At 44.1% G+C, this 21,856-nt stretch overlaps 1 protein-coding gene and 1 long non-coding RNA gene across 2 annotated transcripts; both read left to right on the forward strand.

The window, feature by feature from the left end:
• The first annotated feature begins 309 nt into the window (after positions 1-309).
• LOC120800284 (protocadherin Fat 4) lies at positions 310-16,445 on the forward strand. Its single transcript, XM_040146272.1, has 21 exons — positions 310-405; positions 2,185-2,253; positions 2,725-2,888; positions 3,645-3,692; positions 3,788-3,877; positions 4,484-4,570; positions 5,103-5,210; positions 5,341-5,454; positions 5,783-5,876; positions 5,957-6,075; positions 6,307-6,480; positions 6,565-6,693; positions 7,178-7,333; positions 8,081-8,261; positions 9,494-9,627; positions 9,763-10,713; positions 11,585-11,710; positions 12,946-13,197; positions 13,288-13,391; positions 15,147-15,298; positions 16,363-16,445. The coding sequence occupies exons 1-21, from the start codon at positions 324-326 to the stop codon at positions 16,443-16,445; spliced, it is 3,417 nt and encodes a 1,138-aa protein (XP_040002206.1). The 5' UTR covers positions 310-323.
• Positions 16,446-19,004: 2,559 nt separating this feature from the next.
• Positions 19,005-21,358, forward strand: LOC120800711. The gene is made up of 4 exons (XR_005709008.1): positions 19,005-19,066; positions 19,728-19,825; positions 19,922-20,083; positions 21,271-21,358. It is a non-coding gene; the product is annotated as an uncharacterized LOC120800711 (long non-coding RNA).
• The last annotated feature ends 498 nt before the right edge of the window (positions 21,359-21,856 follow it).

The following is a 21,856-nucleotide window of genomic DNA, read 5'->3' on the forward strand; positions in this document are numbered from 1 at the left end:
GATGCAACTGAGGACAAATTGTCTGAAGCCTGAGATGTGCAGCTACAGAGGCCTAGCATTTATCGACGGCTAAGTTTAGCCCACACTGCCCCTCCTGTTAAGTAAACGATTTTTCCATGAGGTTTCTGGGGAAATAAAACTCTCGGTCCTGCTCTTTGGCACAGTCCACCATTAGTCAAACCTGTAACACTTTATAACCTGCCGTAAAACAGGATTGCTGGGACGGAGGAGGAGATAAACTGCGGACGCCTCTTAACGCCTGTGATTCAGGTGATCCATTCAGTGTTGGTTGTCAGGGTCTGGGAAAACACAACGGAGCCAACATGGACCCCGGTGGTTTGAGTCGGACCTGTGTCCTCGTCGTCGTCTCCGTTTGTGTGTGTCTCGCTATGGGCAGTCCTATAGGTGAGTGGAGCCGGGATAGATTTCCTAGAGTTTAGAAATTTTTGATTAAGAAAACTTAGGCAGCTGTTTTTTTGTCTTGTGGTACTGAAGCCCCGAGATTTGTCATTTGATTACATTAATGGAAAAAATATAAATCTCTCTACTATGTCAGTAGAAAGACACAGTTTTTTGTTTCCGGATCTTATTTCCGTCTGCCAGAAATCTGAGAAATACATTATCATAAAACGATTCTGTCATTGAGCTGTTTAATCAGTCCTGTGTTCCAAAGTCCAACGATAGGTGTCACAAGTACCACAAAAAAAAAAAAAAAACTTCCCGACTGTATCTTTGACCACTTTACTTGGTAGAATTGAAAGACTTCAACCAAATTTGTCAGTTTTCTTGCATGGACTCGTCTTGTCGGGGAGGACAGTCCACATATTCTCAGTGAGGCTGAGATCAGGGCTTCGGAGAGGCCGATCAGACGGCTTAATTTTAGCTTTAACTAGCCATCCCAAAAATAATATTTGTGTGGCTGTGTGTTTAAGAGCCAGGGTTGTTCCAAAGCCCAAAAAACACTGGAGTGTTGGAAATGGATTAAATAGTGTTTATCTGCTCCAAAGTAAGTCCCAAATGTTAGCAGGCTCACTACCTACAGCAGTTACTTAGCGCTATTTTCCAAGGCGAGAGGCAGGCCATTAGCTAACTGCGTTATTTTATGACTTAGCTGGTTATGTTAGAAAAATATCTGGCCGCTGCACTGAAACACCCTGCGGGAGCCAAGATCTTAGTACATCAGCATTAAGGCTAATTAAGGCTTGGTTAGGGGAAGGTTACATTCCAGCAACTCGGCAGCGTTGCCGACTAATCTAAGTCGTGTTAGGTAGCGTTACTTTGTCAGACTCATTGGTTCCTCTTCTGCTTCGAATCCACTCGTAAAAGCGAAGCGTATTTTTTGAAAATACGAACATTGAGACATAAATTTAAAATCCAGAGCAAAGCGTAAGCATCCAGATCACCCAAGGGTTATGTTAGAAGCGAACAATATTTTAATCACATTTTCATAATAATACGAGGGCTGAAGAGCTCTACCCTGTGATACTCAAGCAATGCTGCTCCTGATGAGGAATCTGATATTTTTGCGTGGAGCAGCCTTACCCTTAGTCTTTAGCCACCATGTTCATATTTCAGAGCCCTTTACCATATCTCCTTTTAAAGCGAACCACCCGGAAACGGAGCATTTACCTGACATAACCTAGTTTCAGCGTTAGAATTAGCTAATGTTGGTCCTCATTTCAGCAGAAAAAATTCGCGGTGATCTGCTAGAAATGAAATGCATGTTTTGGTCTACTTATTTGTGAAGCTGTGGGACCATTGTTTCAGAAATTTCTAAGAATTTTGAGCTGCAAATCTGCCACCATTTTTACTGTAACTGTAACTTTCTGACTTGTGTAATTCTGTACTACTATTTAAACCGCTGGGATGTTTGTGGCTCACTCCAATGTGGGCAGTCTCACGGGTCCCATTTAAACAGGCCCAGAAAAGTTACCAAACCATTTTAATACCCTCTTTTTGAAACGAAGTACATTTCCCCAATAATTTAGTTTACAGTTGCAACAATCATTAAAATTCCCAAACTTACAGGTCATAAATGTCCCTTGTAAACATTTGAATGCGACTGGCACATAAACATTCTTCATGCCAGGTGTTGTCAATGAGTGTTTTATTTAGTTTGAGTGAACCTGCTATTTGCTGTTTACTTTCCATTAACTTATCTCCTTTTTTTTTCTGTTCCTGAAGGTAATTCAACCATAAATTGCGATACAGGCGGGAATAAAGATTTGGGTGCAGTGAATGACGGATATACCGGTAAGGTGGATAAAACATTCCTTTTAATTAGCAGTTTGCAAAATTAGATTAATTTGAAGTCACTTCCAGCAGCTGTGTCGTTCCTCAATAAAAAAGTTGAGTTTAGAAAATGACATTTCATTGTATTTCATGTTTAATCCGGTAGGTTTTACCACCGTACTTTACATACTATACTCTGTTAATTACTATTAATTGCAATTATCTTTTAATCTTTACTTAATTACTTGTTAAACAAATAATGTGACATCCCTGATGTTGGAATATAACAGTGAGATGCATCATTCATGTAAAATTCATGAAAAACCTGATCAGTGATTTTTGAGATATTGTAAAAGGAAGAGAGGGTGTTTGTTTCTTTCCTGAATTTCATCAGGAAGGAAAAAAAAAATCCATGCTTCCATGGAAACTGTGAGTCCATCAGATGGTAGATGTGATGTTTGTCCTTCCCACAATGTCCCCGTGATGCCGTAGGGGACGTGGAGGTGGTCGATGGTATCAAAGCAGGAAGTGGTGTCAAGCTGGTGCCCTACATCTTCGCCGCCCACCTGGAGTTTCTGGAGCTGAGCTTTACGCTCGGACAAACCAGTGCGACCGTTCGCACCAAGAAGCCGCTGGACGCAGACGAACTGGCAGCTGTGAGTTAGGACTCCCGTGTCCTACCCTGTCTCCCGGAAACTATGACTGTTTATTGGCAAAAGCAAATACGTTTTGCTGCCCGGAGTAGGTTTTCTATCAACATAAATGGGAAAGTTAATTAATGTATCCGCAAAACATTCAGCATAATTCAGTAGGTATCCACTCTAGCCAAACGGTATCTTCTCATGGCGACTACAGCATGGATACGTTTTTTATGGTTACTGTATGTTTACGTACTTATTGTGGTCTTGGTTAAATGTTGAAAAATTACCCGCTGACTTGCAAGACCGGATGTCTTACCCTACTAATGTTTCACTGAGACCCAACGTTTCCCCAGAGGATTCATATTTTTCATGGGTACATTCAAAGGGTTTTTTTGCCTGCTGCAATTATTCCTCCACAAAGAGATTCCTTTCCTAAAGATATTTTAATGTAATTGATGCGGGACAAAATCCACTGTTTCTTTTTTCGTACTAAGATTCTCTCGGTGCTAATAATACACTTTAGCAGTTGGTGGGTGTCTTAAAAAGTTAGTATTTTGAGTACAATACTCACTCTTTGTGTTTGAACGGTCATTCTCCCCTTGCTGAGCTAGAGTGGAGGGTTTAGTAACAAAAAGAGGGAACTTTTCGATTCCAGTTTTATCTATACTTTAATTGTATTTAACACATCTACAGTTTTTCGGTTTTGCGCCACAGTATGTCCTGTAAGTCATCTCTACAGACCTGAAGTCCACTGTGTTGATGTCTTTACAGACCGACAGCACCTTGTACTATTCTATCATGTGTGATGGACTGATTAAGGTGGGTGGAACGATAAAGTTGCCGGACAAATTTAAAGCATTTACTCAGTAACATTACAAAACAAAACATTTCCAATGATGGTTTTCCTTTTGCAGTACAACAACACCCGGACGCTGAAAATCAATGACGTCAATGACAAGAGGCCAGTATTTACGCAGAAGCTCTACAACATCAGTGTCTCTGAGGTAAGTCACTGAAATTTATTAGAAAGGGTCAAACTGGGGGACCGGCTCCCAAACAGTGGGGACATAGCACGCGGCAGATGTGCTATAAGTGAACAGGGCTATTTGTTACGTAACCTGTAACCCCCCGAAATAACGTAGTGTGAAATAACCCCCGTCCTTGGAAGTAACACCGGGTTGGGTCACTGCTGCGGGCCGCCAGCTCGTCTACCAGATACGCTACTGGTTACAGCTCACGCCCCAGCAGATAAACGCACTGTTGAGTCCATTCCTTACACTTTAGCTCTTGGGTTCTTGGTTTTGGGGGAGGGTAAAGAAGAAGTAAACCAGCCTCCAAACTCTTTGTCTTCGGAGCATCGCTCCCAACGCAGCTCCATGCACTCCCCTTGGCGTTCAGCATGCGGAGCAGTCCGAACCTGGAAATACACCGCGATGTGAAAACCAGCAAAGCAGGAGCCAAACTGGATGGACGTGGTGACTCGAAAACGTTTGACATGTGATTGGCTAAGCTGGCCAAAGACTAGTGTTAGTGTCAAGACTAGTGTTGCTCCAAGTGTTCCTGTCCAATCGGTGAACCTAACTAGTTGATTCGGCCTGTTCCCCTTTCAGACACAACGCGTGGACACTGAGGTTCTTCGAGTGACGGCTGTGGACGCCGACAGCTCCACGGAAAACAACAGAGTGACATATTCCATGGTAATAAGATCTAACCTACAGTGAATTTCCCCATTTACACCAATTCTGAGAGAGTACTGAGAGTACCCAAAGTAACGTTTTATCGACAACTTTAAATGCTCCAAGATGTTTGCATTAAACAGGTTGACGTTCATGTTGTTCGACACTGCGCTGTGGAAGCTGAGAACAAATGCGGTTGCTCATATTATTATTATTATTATTATTTTTTTTTTTTTTACTGTGGTGGCTGGTACTCTAGAGCTCCGAACACTACAATTTAGAAAAGCAAATGTACAAAACACAAACAAACAAACTCATAAGGACAAACATGAAATTAAAATAGTTTAAATAACTGTAAAAAAATTAGAATTAAAATGATTGTTAATGTAGCTTGTGCATCTTTGCCCAACAAATAAAAATCTCTCCAGTCTCAAGATAATGGGGCTGGAAAACTGAAATAAAGAGTCAACGGTGCCGCTCTTGGCTTCCACAAGTGTCACGATGAGCGAGAAAATTCCGTACGGAAATGTGATGGTAACTTTTCTTTCCAAAGGTACCGGCTTCGGAGGATTTCGTGGTGACCAGCTCAGGGGTTTTTATTCTGAAGAGACGCTTGAACTACAATGTAGTCCAACAGTACAACTTCACTGTGACAGCGCAGGTAGGGAAAAATATTCAGCCTCGGCACCTACTCATACAACCACGATTAATCAATGGAATAAAACCAATAAATACATATATCATCCAACTGTCAATATGTCATTGGACCGGATTGTCATTGTTTATTACAGGATAAATTCGGGTTGAATGACACGGCCACTGCGCTGATTGACGTGGAGGACTTTGACAACCTGAACCCCTATTTCGGCCACAACCTGTACCAGGCTTCTATTCCAGAGAATCGGGTCAGTCTCACGAACTAAATACTGCAGCGCTTCTCTCACAGGGTAATATCTTCGTTTTCCACGGCTCCAGCCAAAACATCCGTAATGCCAGAAGATGTACAAAGCTGGCCACAGTCACTCGTGGTAGATATTGCCGGGTTTTGCTGACATATTTGGTTACGAGATGCACATAAACGACTTAGTTAGACATTTCTGTTCATGAAATCGTATTTTTATACACACTGAGCGTTTTCTAATTTTGTCTGATGAATTTTACTGTTGAAGTGTGGCTTTCGAATGACATTCACAGAATTTTTAATATGAATCCCTTCTATACTATGAACCTCAGGTAGGGGTTTTCGGTGCCATTCAGCCAGAGGCGATAAAGGCCCAGGACGGAGACAAAGGGATCAACGTGACCGTGACCTACAGCATCAGCGCAGGTAAATCGTAGGGAGCTAAAAGCTTCGAGTTCAGCTCAAACAAATGAGTGCAAACGTTTTGCGTGGTTTATGTTTTATAGTGTCGCCGGACGATTATCGGAGAAACTTTGACATCGACCCCTGGAGTGGGGCTCTGTCTGCGGTGATCGCCTTCGACAGGGAGCAGATGAACAGCAGCGTGATCTCCGTCAGCATCGAGGTACGAAATTTTCAGTCCGTGGTCAATGAACGAGGCTCGTCTAATCCCAGTCGATTGTCAGAATGTGTAGATCGGCTCCGTTCCTCCGGCCGGCGTTTCCGACCTCTTTGACTGGCACAACAGCACATGGCCTACATCTGGATTTCTCCAGAACGAGTGAAGCACCGTTCACACACAACACAAAACCGGATGACTCTCAATCAATGACTATCCGTAATCATTTCTCTGCAGGCAGCCCAGACAGACGACGGCTTGAAGACAGCTGCCGCCGTGGTGTCCGTCACCGTTGAGGATGTGAATGATAACATCCCAGAGTTTGACCAGCCCGACTACTCCGTAACACTTTTGGAAAACTCTCCAGTTAATGCTGTTCTGTTTAAACCCATCGTCACTGACCTGGACCAGGTAGATTTTAGATTTAAAACCACACTGAGAAAATAAACGACAATTATGAGTAATCTCTCTCCATCCGTTTTACTTGTCTCCCAGGGAGGATTCGTGGGAACTTTGCGGATCCTTCCGGAATCTGCCCCTTTCTCTATCGGCTCTGATGGGACAGTCAGAGTGAAAAACTCCACGGCGCTGGACAGAGAGACCATTGAAAGCATCACCTTTCAGGTCAACTAAATTTCAGATTAAACATGAGTCAGAACCCCATTCATTCCATCTGAAGATGTAAATCTTTAAAAGCAGCTCACACATAGTTTCATTTAAAAAAAAAAGAAAAAAAAAGCTCAGTAATTTCTTAGCTGGGCACTGTAGTTTTTATCAAAGTACTCAAATAGGAAGAAATAGTGCGTTTGTTGATAAGTACAATATAGAATCAACAGATTCATCCTTTAATATATATATATATATATATATATATATATATATATATATATATACATTTCTTTCTTTAACAGTGCTGTTATACAAAGCAGTTTACAATGAGAGAGCCAGTGGAGGCTCAGTGTCTTGACCACTGATGGACAAATTAGAAAGTTAAAAGAACTGCAGCTATTAAAAGGACTGTGAAGGACTGCGGGAAACAGACAGTGTAGTATCTGCACCCGATTTCATTGTAAGCCTCACTTAGATGCTGTCGTTTTGTTTTTAAAAGGTCGAAGCGAGGGAGACAAATCCACCCAACAATGTTGTAATTGCACGGGTCAGTGTGACTCTCCTGGATGAGAACGACAACAGTCCTGAATTCACCAGCAGCATATACGAGGGAACAGTGTTTGCAAATCAGACAGGGGGAATTGTGCTTGTCCAGGTGAGTGATTAAAACAGCTGAGGTCCATATAACTCAAGCATGTAATGTGAGCATTCTGTAACACTCCTGTTGCCACCACATTTTTTATAAGGTCCATTATTTTGAATACCCTTCAGATATTATTAGATGTATTTTTATATCAGAACTAATTTTTACATAATTGACAAATTTCAACCTCACTTTTTTATAATTACACATCTTAAAGGGGGGCCTCTTTAAGTTGTATATAATATTCTGATAGAAATAGATTTACATGAAAAGGGAGTAACATTCCTAAATTCGCATTACCCTTGGCATGAGACTTGTAAGTTGATTCAGCTCATATTATTTGGATAAAACCATCCTTGTATACATTTTAAAGTTGTCGTCATTTGCAGCAAAAATTAACTATGGAGTTCCTCAGGGTTCAGTTGAAGGTCCCTTTTTTTTCTGTTTGTAATACATCGGATGGAGCTACATCTGCCCTCCACTGCTATGCCAATGACAGACTTCTATAAGTTCTATAACTAATCCAGGACCTTTTACAACTTAGTGAGTCATGTCATGATCGAAACGCTCTCCATAGTTCACAGATGAATCTAACTGCCCCGTCCTTTAACAAAACCAATTTGTGTCCAAACCATTCTGACGTTGTTTTGTTTTTTTCCCTTGCCCTTTTTTATGGTGAAAACTTGTTGCTGTGTCCTTTTCATTTGACCTTTATAGAAGAGCTTTTAAGAAAATTACTTTTTATCATGTAACTCAAAGGTTAAGGCGGAGGATCCGGATGCTGACGTAAACGGGCAGATAAAATACTCTATTGACTTTGGGAACAACGATGGCTACTTCTCAATTGATGAAAACACTGGAGAGATCTCACTGGCTAAAACCATTCCCCTGGTGGAAAACGTGATGTTGGAGTTCCCTCTCTACGTAACAGCCAGAGATGGTAGATCTGCACAATATGTCTCTGACTATCCAGCACTAACTGCTGCTTCCCTGAATCAATTATTCAAAGTTAAGAATCAATTATCCTGACTGTGATGATTCAGCCCGTGAAAAGAGACAATAACATAGACAATCAGAGCTAAATCACTTAAACCACAAGAATAAGTTTTGGAATATTTACTTTATATCTCACTGATCTAGTCCTACAGCAAATATTCATATCTTTCAAATTAGGTTCCGTATCTGTACCTAGGGGCAAAACACTTTGCTTTCTGATGGTGGAAAACTTTCAAAAACTGCACATCAGTCAGTGGAATCACATCAACCACTTCACCTTTGTCAGCATCAAATGATTTGTGATCATAAAATTCTTATCACACCCTTGTACGGATTGGGGATCTCGCATACCTTTATTCGCTCCCACTCTCTACAGTACTTAATTATATCTTTCAAAGTAGGTTTTTTGCAGCTGGTAGCCCTGGGTAACCTGAACAACATATCACAGAGGGGCTAGCTTAACTTTGTTTCTCATTTTTATTGATTAACTCATGCATCACAGTAAACCCAGGTTTAATATCTATAGAACTCACATAGCGATTTGTTGAGATTTGATTGAATGTCAAGTTGAACCTTTTGTAGCACAAAAGTGCTTTACAGAGTGGTAAAATATAAATTTTGTTGCTAGCGATTTTGTCCATAGATATAAAAGTCGTGGACTATGAGAATTATGAAGGTCTCAGCATGGTTCAAAGGAGGTGGTTGTTGTATCACTGAGCAGCGTCTGGAAACCTCCTTTCAAGGGGAGCTGTGTTTGACAACTTTTGTAAATTTCTGAAACTTACAATCCAACAATCATGGCCACTTTACAGGTGATTGGCCAGGTGTGCGGAGGTGTGCAAATTTAAGTATAATTTTTCACATAACTACCTAATATGAGTACTGATTTACACCATGCATGCCTTTGAAGGAGACACAGTCTGAAAATGTGTCATGTTCTGCATTTGCATAATTCATCCCATCAAGACTGAAAAGGCACGCAAAAGACAAAAAGGTTTTTGGAGAGAACGGGGGGTAACTGCAGCTCCAAAACTGTGTTAAGCAGGGGCAAGTCAACAATCCCAGCTGCTCCCTGAATGCATGCAACTACCTATAAATACAGCGGGGGAAGGTAAAAATTATTTATGGCATTCAGTATTATAGGTCATTATAATATTTTTCACTGTTCTCCTCTAGGGGGAATCATATCCCGCTCCTCTTCAACACAGGTGATAATTCGTGCTCCTGGTGACTCAAAACCTCAGTTCTTACAAAACCCCTACTATGGCACCGTAGCAGAAGAGCAAGCCCCAGGAGTTGTGATTCTTAGGGTATGTTTCTCAGCAAATTGATATTAACTGTCAGATGTTTTTACCTACCACCTGTTCCTCTAACTTCCAAAGTCCATTATTAATAAGGTACTCACTGTTTTTCAGAAGGTGGGATAATTAACTTTATTTCTTCAGGTTAACTTCCACGCAATTACTGCTGAGACTCCTGCTACTCTCCGAGTTGAGACGGAGGCCGACAAGTTTGCCATCTCCCCCAGTGGTGAATTCACCACAAAGGTGAAGCTCGACTACGACGAAGGCCCGCACAACTACTCTGTGGAGATCTCCATCTCTGATGGGTCCAACAGTGACAGTGCAGTCGTAGAGGTCCAGGTCACTGACGTCAACGATAACAGTCCTGTGTTTGCCTCCAGTCCTGTCACAAAATCAGTCCCGGAGGACGCAGACGTAGGATCCAATGTCACTGTTGTTCCAGCAGCAGACAAAGACAGCAGCTTCAATAAAGAGATAAGATACTCGTTGAGAGGAGGAGAGGGGAGGTTCTCTATTGATCCTGTGTCTGGGATGGTTAGTGTGGCCGGTGCACTTGATAGAGAGACCAAGGCTGAGTACAGCATGCTGGTAGTGGCTGAAGATCAGGGTCGTCCGGCCAGGTCGGCCACAGCCGCCCTACTGGTCCAAGTGTCCGACATCAACGATAACGTCCCAGAGTTTTCCAAGGCTGAGTATCAGGTCGAAGTCTCCGAGGCAGAGTCGGTGGGTACAAGCTTGCTCACATTATCAGCTGTAGACCCCGATGAAGGAGCAAATGGGCGAGTTACTTACAGCATTTTCCAGCAAGTTCCCTCGTCAGACCCTGCTGTTTTTGAGTTGGACTCTTCCAGCGGGACTCTGCGGCTGGTCCAGCCTCTGGACTATAGTGAGGTGAAGGTGTACAGTCTGATGGTTCGGGCCTCTGACGGGGGGACTCCCTCTCTGGTTGGGAACGGCTCTGTGGTGGTGAAGGTGGAGGACGTGAACAACAACCCACCCGAGTTCAGTAAGGAAAGCTACGACGTGGCTGTCTCTGAGAACCTGGCCAGCGGTGCCTCCATCCTGACCCTGGAGGTCACTGACAGGGATGAGGTGAGTTACATCATCTGCTTCTGTTGTGTGAAATTATTTGGTTCTTAGTTCTTTAAGAGCAGGTTTGCAGGTCTGATCTAACTTGTACTGGTTTGGGGGTTCACCAGGCATTACAGCTGAAGGACATTTGCATACCAAAAAACCAACTCTACTACCTACCTGCACCGTGGCTGCACAAATGATGCAGATTACAAATTTTTAAATATTGTCTATAGTTAAAATAAATACAAAGTACACATAGTGGTACGCAGTCATGCTCTCCATCTAAATTAGGGGCTTTAACCAGGACGAATTCTGCCAGATTGAAGCTATGGTTGTTTAAATGACTCTGTTGTGTTTAAGAGTTATGGCGTTTTTTTCTTAAATACATAGGTGACACTTATGCATTTACGATTGGACAACGTTCGTAGGACGTGTGTAAAGGGTCTAGACCTGCTCTGTGTGAAAAGTGCCCTGAAGTAACCTCTGTTGTGATTCGGCGCTATATGAATAAAGTTGAATTGACTTGAAAACTGTCAACCTCTTAGCGTAAATAAAATGCAAATTAAACATACAACTCCAGATTAGTAATTCGTACGCCGGATGGCACAGGACTGATACTGCTTGTAACTTTATGTGTTTGGTGAAATAGATCCAGTAATTTGCATTAACATTGTCTTCATCTAATAGAATTAAAGACTTAGCAGATGTGTATTTGATACACATGGAGATCAGAGGAACCTTTGTGTCCTTCTTGCAGTTTTGACGTTGTCACCGCTGTTTTATAATCACAGTCATTTCTGAGAACTAAGGACATCTCTCTTACTCTCTTACTCTGACTATGAAGCTGAGGTATTTAAAACCCCTTCGGCCTTTTCTGCTTCTTCTTCAGGGTGGATTCTCCAATGGTTATTTCCTCTACAGCAACGATACCTTTGACATTAACAAGCAAGGGGTGGTCTCACTGAGGAAGGACGTCACCTTGGACAGAGAGAAAACGGACAGCTACATATTACAGGTACAAACCTGTATTATTTTGCACAACGTAATTCCGTTTCCTGTCTCCTGGTTGTTGCCTGTTTCAATAAAGAGCTTCACATATGTCCAGTTTTCAGGGAGAGTGGCTTCCAAAAACACACACCAGTTTACACCTGGACAAAATAAAACCCTATCTGATACATATGCACCTATTTGTTGCATATTTTGATACTGACAGCCTTTACAGCTGTGTACAAATGTAATAATGTGTTTATTCCTTGTTGTAAAAATGGTCTGTATTGTACATATGGCCAAAATATGGAGTTATTACTGTTTCATAAACTTTAGGAAATTTAAATTTAATCTTGTAAAACAATTCTCCGCAAATTGAAGGAAAAAAAAACAAAAAACAAATTCCCCAATTTTTCTGTGAGCAGTCATTTGAATTTTTTCTTTTTTTCTGTCATAATTTATTTTTATTTGCATCACAATAATTCACACAACATTATGACAGTATTAAAAAAAGGGACAGCGGGTCGGAGGTTGGGGGGGGGGGGCTTGGGGCATCCTTAGTTAACCTAAGGAGCAATCACTGGGTAATTTACCTGAGGTTGCTACATGTGAGCCTTCACATTGGAAATTTTTAAAAATTTCTGTACACGATGTGTTATAGTGGGTTTTTCATGGATTCAGTTAAAGAGAATACATTTTCTTTACCAACAAAAAAAAAAAAATTAAAAAAATAGATCTGTGCAAGTCTAAGGTTTCTTCTTTAGGCGGCAGCAAATTTTGTTATTGAAAACTGCACTAAAATCTTTATTTATACAAGAACAACTCCGACAGCAAAACGAGCAAGTCCCAATTTACACTCCACTGGGTTCAACTTTTTTCATAAGGAGGTGTTCTGTGTTGTCTGTGCAATATCCTGTATAGTATCTCTAAAATTAATAGGGGAACGGGAGGCTCAGATATACAGGAGTCCTCCCAAACCTCTTCATTATAAACATAACGAAGGTCCTCTTCCCATCACTTTACAAGTCTTCCCTTTTCTTTTTTTATGAGTAAAAACATATTTGTGAGACATATTTCGTGCTACTGTTGTAGAGCAAAAACAACTCTGTGAAAAAGGATTTGGAAAACAGCTAGATAGAGTTTCCTTTTTGTGATTTGGAGCAAAAGCAACCCCATAAAAAGATCCTGGAAGAGAACTAAAGAAGGTAAAATAATGTCAGTCCGCTCAGCTGCGTTTATGTTGTTTTCCGTGTCTGTATTCAGGTCGTGGCGGTGGATCAGGCGGCTGATGGTCTGAGAGCCACGGCTCAGCTCAACATCACCGTCCTGGACTACAACGACAACGCCCCACAGTTCCCAGTAATCCCAGACCCCCTGCAGATCCCTGAGGGAGACTACTCCGAGGAAAACCCAGGAGAGATTTTCACTATCGTGCCCACGGACGCTGACCTCGGCCTCAACGGCGAGGTCGCTCTCTCCCTCATCTACCCTCACCCACTCTTCAGGTTCAGAGAGGTGAGGCCAAGAGGAGGGGATTGTGGACGTATTTACAGGCTGCACTGTGTCAGTTCTCGGGCGGCTCAGAGATCATGTGTTGTGTTGCAGGATGGGACTTTGCTGGCTGTGGGTCCTCTGGATCGGGAGAGCAGGGAAACCTACGACCTGCTTGTTAAGGCTTCAGACAAAGGCAGCCCACAGAGAGAGGTACCGTCTGGTGTGTTTGACATGTTTCCTGTCGACGGAGAAAGTGACAAGATGATGTTTTGATCATCGAAACCCAGTTTGGTGACACTTGGCTACGCAACAATGTCGTGAGTTGCGTAGCCAAGTGTGAATGAAAGTCCATCCTTACAGCCCGTTAGACCCAAAACAGTTGTTGTTTTATCAGCGTCAGAGACGGCGTAAAGAAAAATGCCACAAACTCCTAAATACAAAAAAACTCGTTGATTAAAATCATACAAACAGTTTTGAAGTTTCGCATGAACTTTCAGATTCTTCCTTTGTACGAAAGTACAAAAACATTATGAAACGGAAAAACAACTTTTAAATAACACAGCGTATGCTGAGAATATAGGTTGAGTGTCTTTTGCGTGCTTTAAATTTCAAAAGGTTTTAAGTGTTGTGTTTAGTCGTAAGAAAACTAATTTGTCATGATCGCATTCAAATTTTGCAGTGGGTATATTTCTGCAGCGTAGCCAAACGGGCCTTAAACAAGGCTGAGAACCAGTACAGACTGTTGAACCCCTGACAATCAGCCTCAGAAAGGAGAAGAAAAGAATTTAACAGGTGGAAAGGATTGAATCAAATCAAGTCAAAGTTCCTCAGGTCAAGTCAAGTCAAACCTTATGCAAGTCAAGTCAAGTCCAAGTCCAGGTCAGGTCAGGTCAAGTCAAGTCAAGTCAAGTCAAGTCAGGTCAGGTCAGGTCAGGTCAGGTCAGGTCAAGTCAAGTCAGGTCAGGTCAGGTCAGGTCAGGTCAGGTCAAGTCAAGTCAAGTCAAGTCAAGTCAAGGAGGGTTGGGTCAGGTCAGGTCAAGTCAAGTCAAGTCAAGTCAAGTCAAGTGGGGTTGGGTCAGGTCAGGTCAGGTCAGGTCAGGTCAGGTCAAGTCAAGTCAGGTCAAGCCAGGTCAGGTCAGGTCAAGCCAGGTCAAGTCAAGTCAAGCCAAGCCAGGTCAGGTCAGGTCAGGTCAGGTCAGGTCAGGTCAGGTCAGGTCAGGTCAGGTCAGGTCAGGTCAGGTCAGGTCAAGTCAAGTCAAGTCAAGTGGGGTTGGGTCAGGTCAGGTCAGGTCAGGTCAGGTCAGGTCAAGTCAAGTCAAGTCAAGTCAAGTCAAGTCAGGTCAAGTCAAGTCAAGTCAGGTCAAGTCAAGTCAAGTCAGGTCAGGCCAGGTCAGGCCAGGTCAGGTCAAGTCAAGTCAAGTCAAGTCAGGCCAGGTCAAGTCAAGCCAGGCGGTCAGGCCAGGTCAGGTCAGGTCAGGTCAGGTCAGGTCAAGTCAAGTCAGGTCAAGTCAAGTCAGGTCAGGTCAGGTCAGGTCAGGTCAGGTCAGGTCAAGTCAGGTCAAGTCAAGTCAAGTCAGGTCAAGTCAAGTCAAGTCAAGTCAAGTCTCAGGTCAAGTCAAGTCAAGTCAAGTCAAGTGGGGTTGGGTCAGGTCAGGTCAGAGCAGCTGACTAAAGTCAGGTTACATGACCTTGTTCCAGGATTTTTATTTTTAAAATTCAAGGTCTGTTTTTGGCAAAATTCAGGAACTTTTGACTGGTGTACGAGCTCTAATAACTGACTCTGAAGCAAGATATTCTGTTGCTATTAAATTGCACAGTACACAAAGCAGTTCTTTTTAAATATTTTTTAATTGATTACATGACACTTTATTGTTGTGTTGTCATTTTCAGCCAAAAGATTATTATTATTTTTGCTCAATATCCCAGCATGTTTATATGTTGAAGGTGTTTTTTTCCCTCCGTTGTTGCAGTTTCTATACAGGAAGTTCTCCATATTTGGCCTTAAACAGTGAGACCGGGGAAGTGGTGTTGACCTCTGACATCGCCAACGTCACAGTGGACACCACGCTGGAGCTGACAGCCATGGCCAAAGACCACGGCCGGCCTCCGCTGAACTCCACAGGTCAGTTCTGACGTCGGTCCCCTTCAAGGCTCCATGCCGCCTCTTCTCTACCACTTAGGTTCGGGTTCAGCCGTTGAAGAAGAAGATGTCGGCAGAGAAAAGGCCGGACTGGCTCGGTCTGCGCCGCCCCATTTTTAACGGGGGGTGCCCCCCCGTTAATGAGCATTGTGAGATTTCAGAATGATGGTCTTGCAGTGGTAGAGGACTTAAATCACAGCAGCAACTACACAGTGTAAAAATATTACATCGCAAGTCTTGGATTCAAAATCTGACCTAAAACAGAACTAAAGAAGTATCAGCAAATTACATTCAAGGTATTAAAATTAAAAGTACTCATTGTGCAGAATGTCCCTTTTCTGACTGTCATATTTTTTATTTACAATTTTATCATATGATCATTACTGATGCAGTCACAGATAAAGCATCATTTCAGTGTTGTAGCTGCACGAGGCAAAAATACATTTGAACCCGTTCGTTTAATATTTCAGTAAAACGATGAATCCTATTTTATGTACAATCTTTTTTCCCTCGGAAACGTTGTGGAGTGGAAGTAGAAAAGTAGAATAAAGTGAACACGCCCAAGTAAAGTAAAAGTACATCATAATAAAGTACTGGAGTAAATGTACTTTGTTACTTCCCACCACTGCGTTTTTGCACTGAAACACTTCTTTAATTTATCTGTTCTAGCTGCGTATGATCTTCCTGTTGGGAATGGTTTTAGTCCCACGCGACTTTACAGCAACTCAAATTTGAATCATAGTATTTAAAAGGCGACTATCAGGTATTTCAGGCTGATCCTGTCGGAGCTCCAGCACGATGCTTCTACGGTATTTAGAGTAATTCATTGAATGTTGAATTTGTGTCTGGTGTTTCCGCCTTTGCCCAAACCGCTCACTCAAACTCCCCTAGTCCCCCTCCTGTTTAAACCAATCAGCAGCTTTCAAACAGAACAGATGGAAAACGTCGCCGAGCATCAGTCAGACACATGAGAGCTGCGGCTTATTGTGAATTTAATATCATCTGTGTGAGCTCTGCAGTACGGGTGTCGCCGTCTCTTCCCGCAGCTCGCGTCGTGGTGAATCTGAGGATTGTCAGTCTGGTGGAGGGCGTGTTTCGAGAGCTCCTCCTACAACTTCAGCCTACCTGAGAACCAGCCGGCGGGGGTCGTAGCGGGGAGGGTCCGGGCCTCATCGGGAAGCGACCTTTACGAGGTCGCCTACGCGCTGAGGACACACGCCGACCTGTTCTCCGTCAACACCAGCGGAGCCATCCTGACCAAAACGCCGCTGGACAAAGAAATGCAGGAGTGGTACATCCTGGACGTGGAGGCGGTGGACACAAGGACCCCCCCTACGTCTGCCATTGCAATGGTACGACCTATTCGAAGAGGGCTTTTTAAAATTCAGTTTAAAACTTCATCATACAGACATGCTCGGTCTGAATATTTAACTTCATATTGACCGTTGGGTAGAACTCCAGAGTTCTCTGACCTCTGCCGCGGGCTGCCCGCTCCTCTGACTTTAGGTCAATGTCACAGCATATTTAGAAAGTTTCGCATCGCATTTGATTCTGGATCTGTATCAAAATGCGCACGGAGACGATGATGCTGTTTAGCCGAATGTGGCCAAGAACAACCAAAACAACACTGTGTGTATAACCTTTGTGGAAGAATGGCTTGGAAAAATCAGTCGGGCCATTTTCTATTTAGGTTAAATGTCATCAGATTTTGCCGAATAGCTCAGAGTTGGTACGTGCGCGCATCGTCTTGTATGCACAGTAGTTGCGCTTTCACAGTGCGGTGAAGACCAGTTAGTCCAGCTTATGTCTGGTAGGCCTCGCCGGCAGGGATCTGGCGTCTCATCCAAATATGTACCAGATTTACACTGGAGCAGTGGATAGATTTGACAGGAGCAGCGGTGAAAAAAACCGTCTGGTCGGCAGAGGGGCGGTTTCTTTTTGCCTCCGTATTCTGAGGTCCATCAGGCATGTTTCAGACTTTTGACGCTTCTCCGATAAATCGCCAAATATCCCTCTAGTCGAGCCCTGGAGTGTACTTCACGGATGCCTGGTTATTCTGTTCAAAGACTGTCTCGCTCGGTTGTAAATCGGGAGCACGTGCTAAATGACGTTCTTTAGGCTTCCCCACTTCCTTCCCCAGCGGAGCGCTTGTAAACCACATGGAAAGTCTCCTCCAGACTTCTGAATTCTTGCTGGTCTAATGGCCGCAGCTGCGATGACAAAGAGTAAAATGTATTCATTGTTTTCCAGCATTGTTTTCTTTTAACGATTAGGCATCGTGGGACCACCAGGCTAAAACCGCTCCACGGCCCAGCGCTGATCCTGAGGGTCTGATCCCGATAGATCTTAGTGGTACTAGTTTAATAGTTTAGATGATATTTTCCTGAAATAAAACTGTTCAATGGCGCCATTTCATTCAGATCTAAACCAAAGGGAACCCACTGTTTGAGAAAAAGAAATCTCGGCTTTAAGAATAGTGAAATACAATATTATGCAGTTTTAATCAATCACTTGTTATTCGGCCTTGGTCTAGTTTTCAGCCAAAGTATCATCAACGTCTGTTTTCAGTTTCTTTAGAGAAAAACTTTGTTCACTGCTTTGGTGGAGGATCAGTAAAGGTTTCACCTCTGGAGCCTGAACTGATGGACAGAAATTCTCCGCAGTATCTTGACCTGTGGTTTTTATTTTCTCTCTCTCTTCTCTGCTTCACTCAGGTCAGAGTTCAGGTGGAGGACGTGAACGAGTCTCCACAGTTTTCCTCTGAGGTTTATAAAGCCTCCATCTTCAGCATCGCTCCGTATAAGACACCCGTCGCCCACGTCAAGGTAAAACCCACCATCCCTTGGGAAATATCACTACAGTTTGGAGAGGCGCACACACCCAACGTTGCAGCGTGTTGAATCAGGCCAGAGGCTACTGAAGCGGCGATAAACACCGGTTGTGTACTTTGAACCGAAGCTGACGCAGGAGGCCGTTCCCCGTGCAAGACGTGGTTGATGTGTGCGTGAGCGTCACGGGGAATCTGGGCGGAGCCGATCTTTTCTATCCGGACGCCCGCCCCGAACATTTCCAACATTTTCCCTGACGCAGACCCCCGCGGACAGAGTCTCTGACAGCGAGCAACAACCCGGGGGGGGTCAGTCGCTGGGTAAATTCAGCAGCTCTGCGACTGTGTTTTGGTCCCGTACGCTGCGTTCAAGTGTTCTGAATAATACAGGACTCCTCTTTCTCCCCCACAACGCTGGGCCGGTACTCAGGTGAAACAGAACTACCGAGAACGTACATATAAACATTGATAACAGTGGTAACCGTAGTAACCCTGCGTCTCGTGTTGAGAAGCTATGATGTTGAAATTGAAGCGGATGATGTTTTACCTTGTCGTGTGTCAATCGAACGAATGCACATGAAATGTGAAAGTGTGTGGTTGTAGCGAGCTTAGAGTTCAGTTCCCGCTGACCAGTGTAAACGGACCGGGTGGGTCGATACCGCCCGGCAGGAAATAAGGGTAGCGCCAGGGTCTCTTCAGATGGTAAACCTCAATGCTTTCCCCACCCCCAGGCTACCGACCCCGACGTCGGCGACGAGGGTCGGCTGGACTACGGCCTGTCAGCAAACAGCCCTTACTTCGACGTGGACCCGTCCTCGGGTCTGGTGTACGTGGTGTCGGCTGCGGGTCTGGCCGGACAGACGGCTGCCGTGGAGGTGAAGGCCACGGACCCCCGGGGACTTAGTGCTTCAGCCAGGGTGGAGGTGAGCGGGGAGGACCGCAAGTAAAAAGAGAATCTGACAAGAAGCCAAAACCGCGATGGGTCCGACTCAAAGCTCGAGGCTCGCGGGGGCAAGTTGTTGTAGGAGAAAAAGCTCATTAGGTGACTGAAAATTCACATCTCAGCTGTTCAATCAGATCGAAGAAAGGGTCCATGAGAGTCGACAGCTCGTGGAACAGAAACCGACCAAATGTGATCCTGATTCTAGCAAGTTTATTCCTGATAAATTAACCACTGATTTTACTTTTATTGTATGAGTACGTTCCGTTTGGGTCCTTAAATCCTAACAAATTAGAAAACTTCATCTTATATCAATTTTAAATCTTAATTTTCATATACATAAGGTAAATGCCCTTCTTTCATACAGGAGTTTAAACTACACGGAATAATGTAAAAACTGAAAATGAGTGCATTGCCCTGATATTTCCCGATTTAATCATCTTCTTTTATTTATTTTTATTTGATTTCTTGTATTTATTTTGTCATTCGTACTGCTTTTCCTGTCGGTCACTAACTCCCGGCATTTTGATGTCGCCGGGGTTATGTATTTCATTTTAAAAAATTGTAGTAAAAATAAACAAACAAACGTTAAAAAAAACAACAACGACTGGTACGAGCCACTGAGGGCTCTCTTCTGCCCCCAGGTGGCGGTCCAGGGAAATGCGAACAGCGATGACGTGGTGACCATCTCCCTCAACCAGCCTGCGAACAGGGTGGAGAAGAAAGTTCCGGAGTTAGAGAAGTGAGATGTTCGTTTCGCGAATTACTTTCGTTTAGAAATTCATCCTTTCCCGTGTTCAGCGCGGCGACGATTTTTTCTTCCCCCCCCCCCTCTCAGGTCTTTAGGCGCGGCCCTGGGCTGGACTGTCAACGTCATCGGGGTGTCGAGCTCCAGCCGAGGAGCCGCCGAGTCCAGAGGACCCGGGGCGGATGCGAGGACTTTGCTCAGCTTCATCGCTGTAGATGGAGGGGAGGTCGTTTCCTTCGAGGAAGTCACAAAGTAAGAGTCTGTGAGAAAAAAGAAAAAGGAACTCCGACGTCCGGATTTTCACATCACACAGCTTAAACCTAAACACATAGTTTCAGTATTTCCTTACCTGTACTCTGTACTTAAGCGTAGTTATTGTAAGGACAGGTACTAACGATTCAAGTTTTGGCTGATTGTTGAGTCTACGAAAACATAAGTTCGACTTGTTACCCGATTACCTGATACTCAAATTACTATCATATAAAACACAACAAAAGCAGCAAATGCTCACATTTTAGAAGCTGGAAACACGGATCGGTAGTTTTTAACTTATAAAACACTTAAGCAATTAGGATGTAATTAGAATTGCTGCTAATTCATTTCCTGTCAGCCAGTTGATCAGTAAACGCAGAATGTCGTCGGTCTTCATGTCGCTGACGGTTAAGACGAGGCGTTTTCACGTTCAGTTGGCGTCGCTTCCCGACGAGGCAGCAGACACGGATAACCAGCCCCCGAACATCATGTGACAGCAGCTGGTCCCACGGGGCCTCGGACCGATTGATTAGTACCTGCTGTTCCACCCCCCCGAAACCCTCAAAAACCCTCCACCCGGCGGTAAACAGGTTTGCCTCGGTGGAGCTCCGGCTGCTAACACGGATTTAACGTCAGCGACGCGTCCGCAGGTTTCTGCCGACACCGTAACTGTAACGAGCAGGTGCCCTATTATCCCATATTTACCCTCCACGCTCCCGCGGGGCCGCACACGTGGAAATCCTCATTTCAGCACAGAAAGGCCAGTAAACATCCATTTGCTTCTTTATTCAAACAAAACGAAACACACACACTCTTGCTTTTGTTTTCGCTGGATCATTTTAAAAGAAGAATGAAAAGAGTCCTCACATCAATAAACTCGTTTCAAAACTTTACCCAGACAATCTCAACTCAAGGTCGACTTACTCGTTTGTTCCAGCGTGAAACGGTCGAAAGCCCAAGAACCGGCGAGTCTTGAACCTTTGAGGTGGGACTGTTTTTTGGCGGCTGCTGTTTCCAGGGCCGAGACTGAACCTTCAGCCTGACGTTAGACCGTTTTCAGTTTTCCGTGACTTCGGTGACTTTTGGACTCCTGGGCGCGTAACAGTCCCGAGCTCTGGCTAAACGCGCGTTGGGGCTGGAGCTGCGTCCCCTCCGCACCGTCCTGACCTCTTCTGTCCGATCCCCAGGAGACTGCAGAGCCAATCAGCTGCCGTGAGGGCGGAGCTGGTCAGAGTGTTCGGGGAGGGGCTGGCTTTCGACGTGGCGACGAGGCCCCACAGCCCCGCCTCCGGCCGGGCGGCGGTCATCGCTCTGGGCGTCACGTTGGCCCTGAGCATCGTGGGATTGATCGTCGCCGTCGGCTTGATCTTCAGGTGAGACCGGAGACCGTCAGGAACCGGAGTTGATCATTTTCACCTCAGATGATAACATGGTGTCGTGGTCCCAAGTGGACCAAAAAACAAAAATCGGATAATGCAGATTTAATTCTCTGTTGATTGATGTATTCAGTGAATATTTCAGCACCATCTGGTTCGAACCTCACAATCCTGAGGTCACTCTTAAGTTTCTAAAGATTTTAGAGAATTCTTCAGGGTAAAATACTTGTTGACTGAGTGGGAGACATTTCTCAGGCGGCTCCCAGTCTCTCGTTTTTGAAACCCGACGCTTCCTCCGCCGCACTGTAGATTAAAAATCCTCACGACTCAACGATACGCTGAACGTGTGACGGACACGTGAATAAACGGGGGATGAAACACCAGGAGAGGGCCCGGG

Source organism: Xiphias gladius, chromosome 15 (assembly GCF_016859285.1).
Source record: "Xiphias gladius isolate SHS-SW01 ecotype Sanya breed wild chromosome 15, ASM1685928v1, whole genome shotgun sequence".
Classification (NCBI taxonomy): Eukaryota; Metazoa; Chordata; class Actinopteri; order Istiophoriformes; family Xiphiidae; genus Xiphias; species Xiphias gladius.

Coding starts and splice junctions, on each gene's coding strand:
- LOC120800284 (XM_040146272.1), top strand. CDS start 324: ATGGACCCCGGTGGTTTGAGTCGGACCTGTGTCCTCGTCGTCGTCTCC. Junction 3,878..4,483: donor ACAACATCAGTGTCTCTGAG/GTAAGTCACTGA, acceptor TTCCCCTTTCAG/ACACAACGCGTGGACACTGA. Junction 5,455..5,782: donor CTTCTATTCCAGAGAATCGG/GTCAGTCTCACG, acceptor TATGAACCTCAG/GTAGGGGTTTTCGGTGCCAT.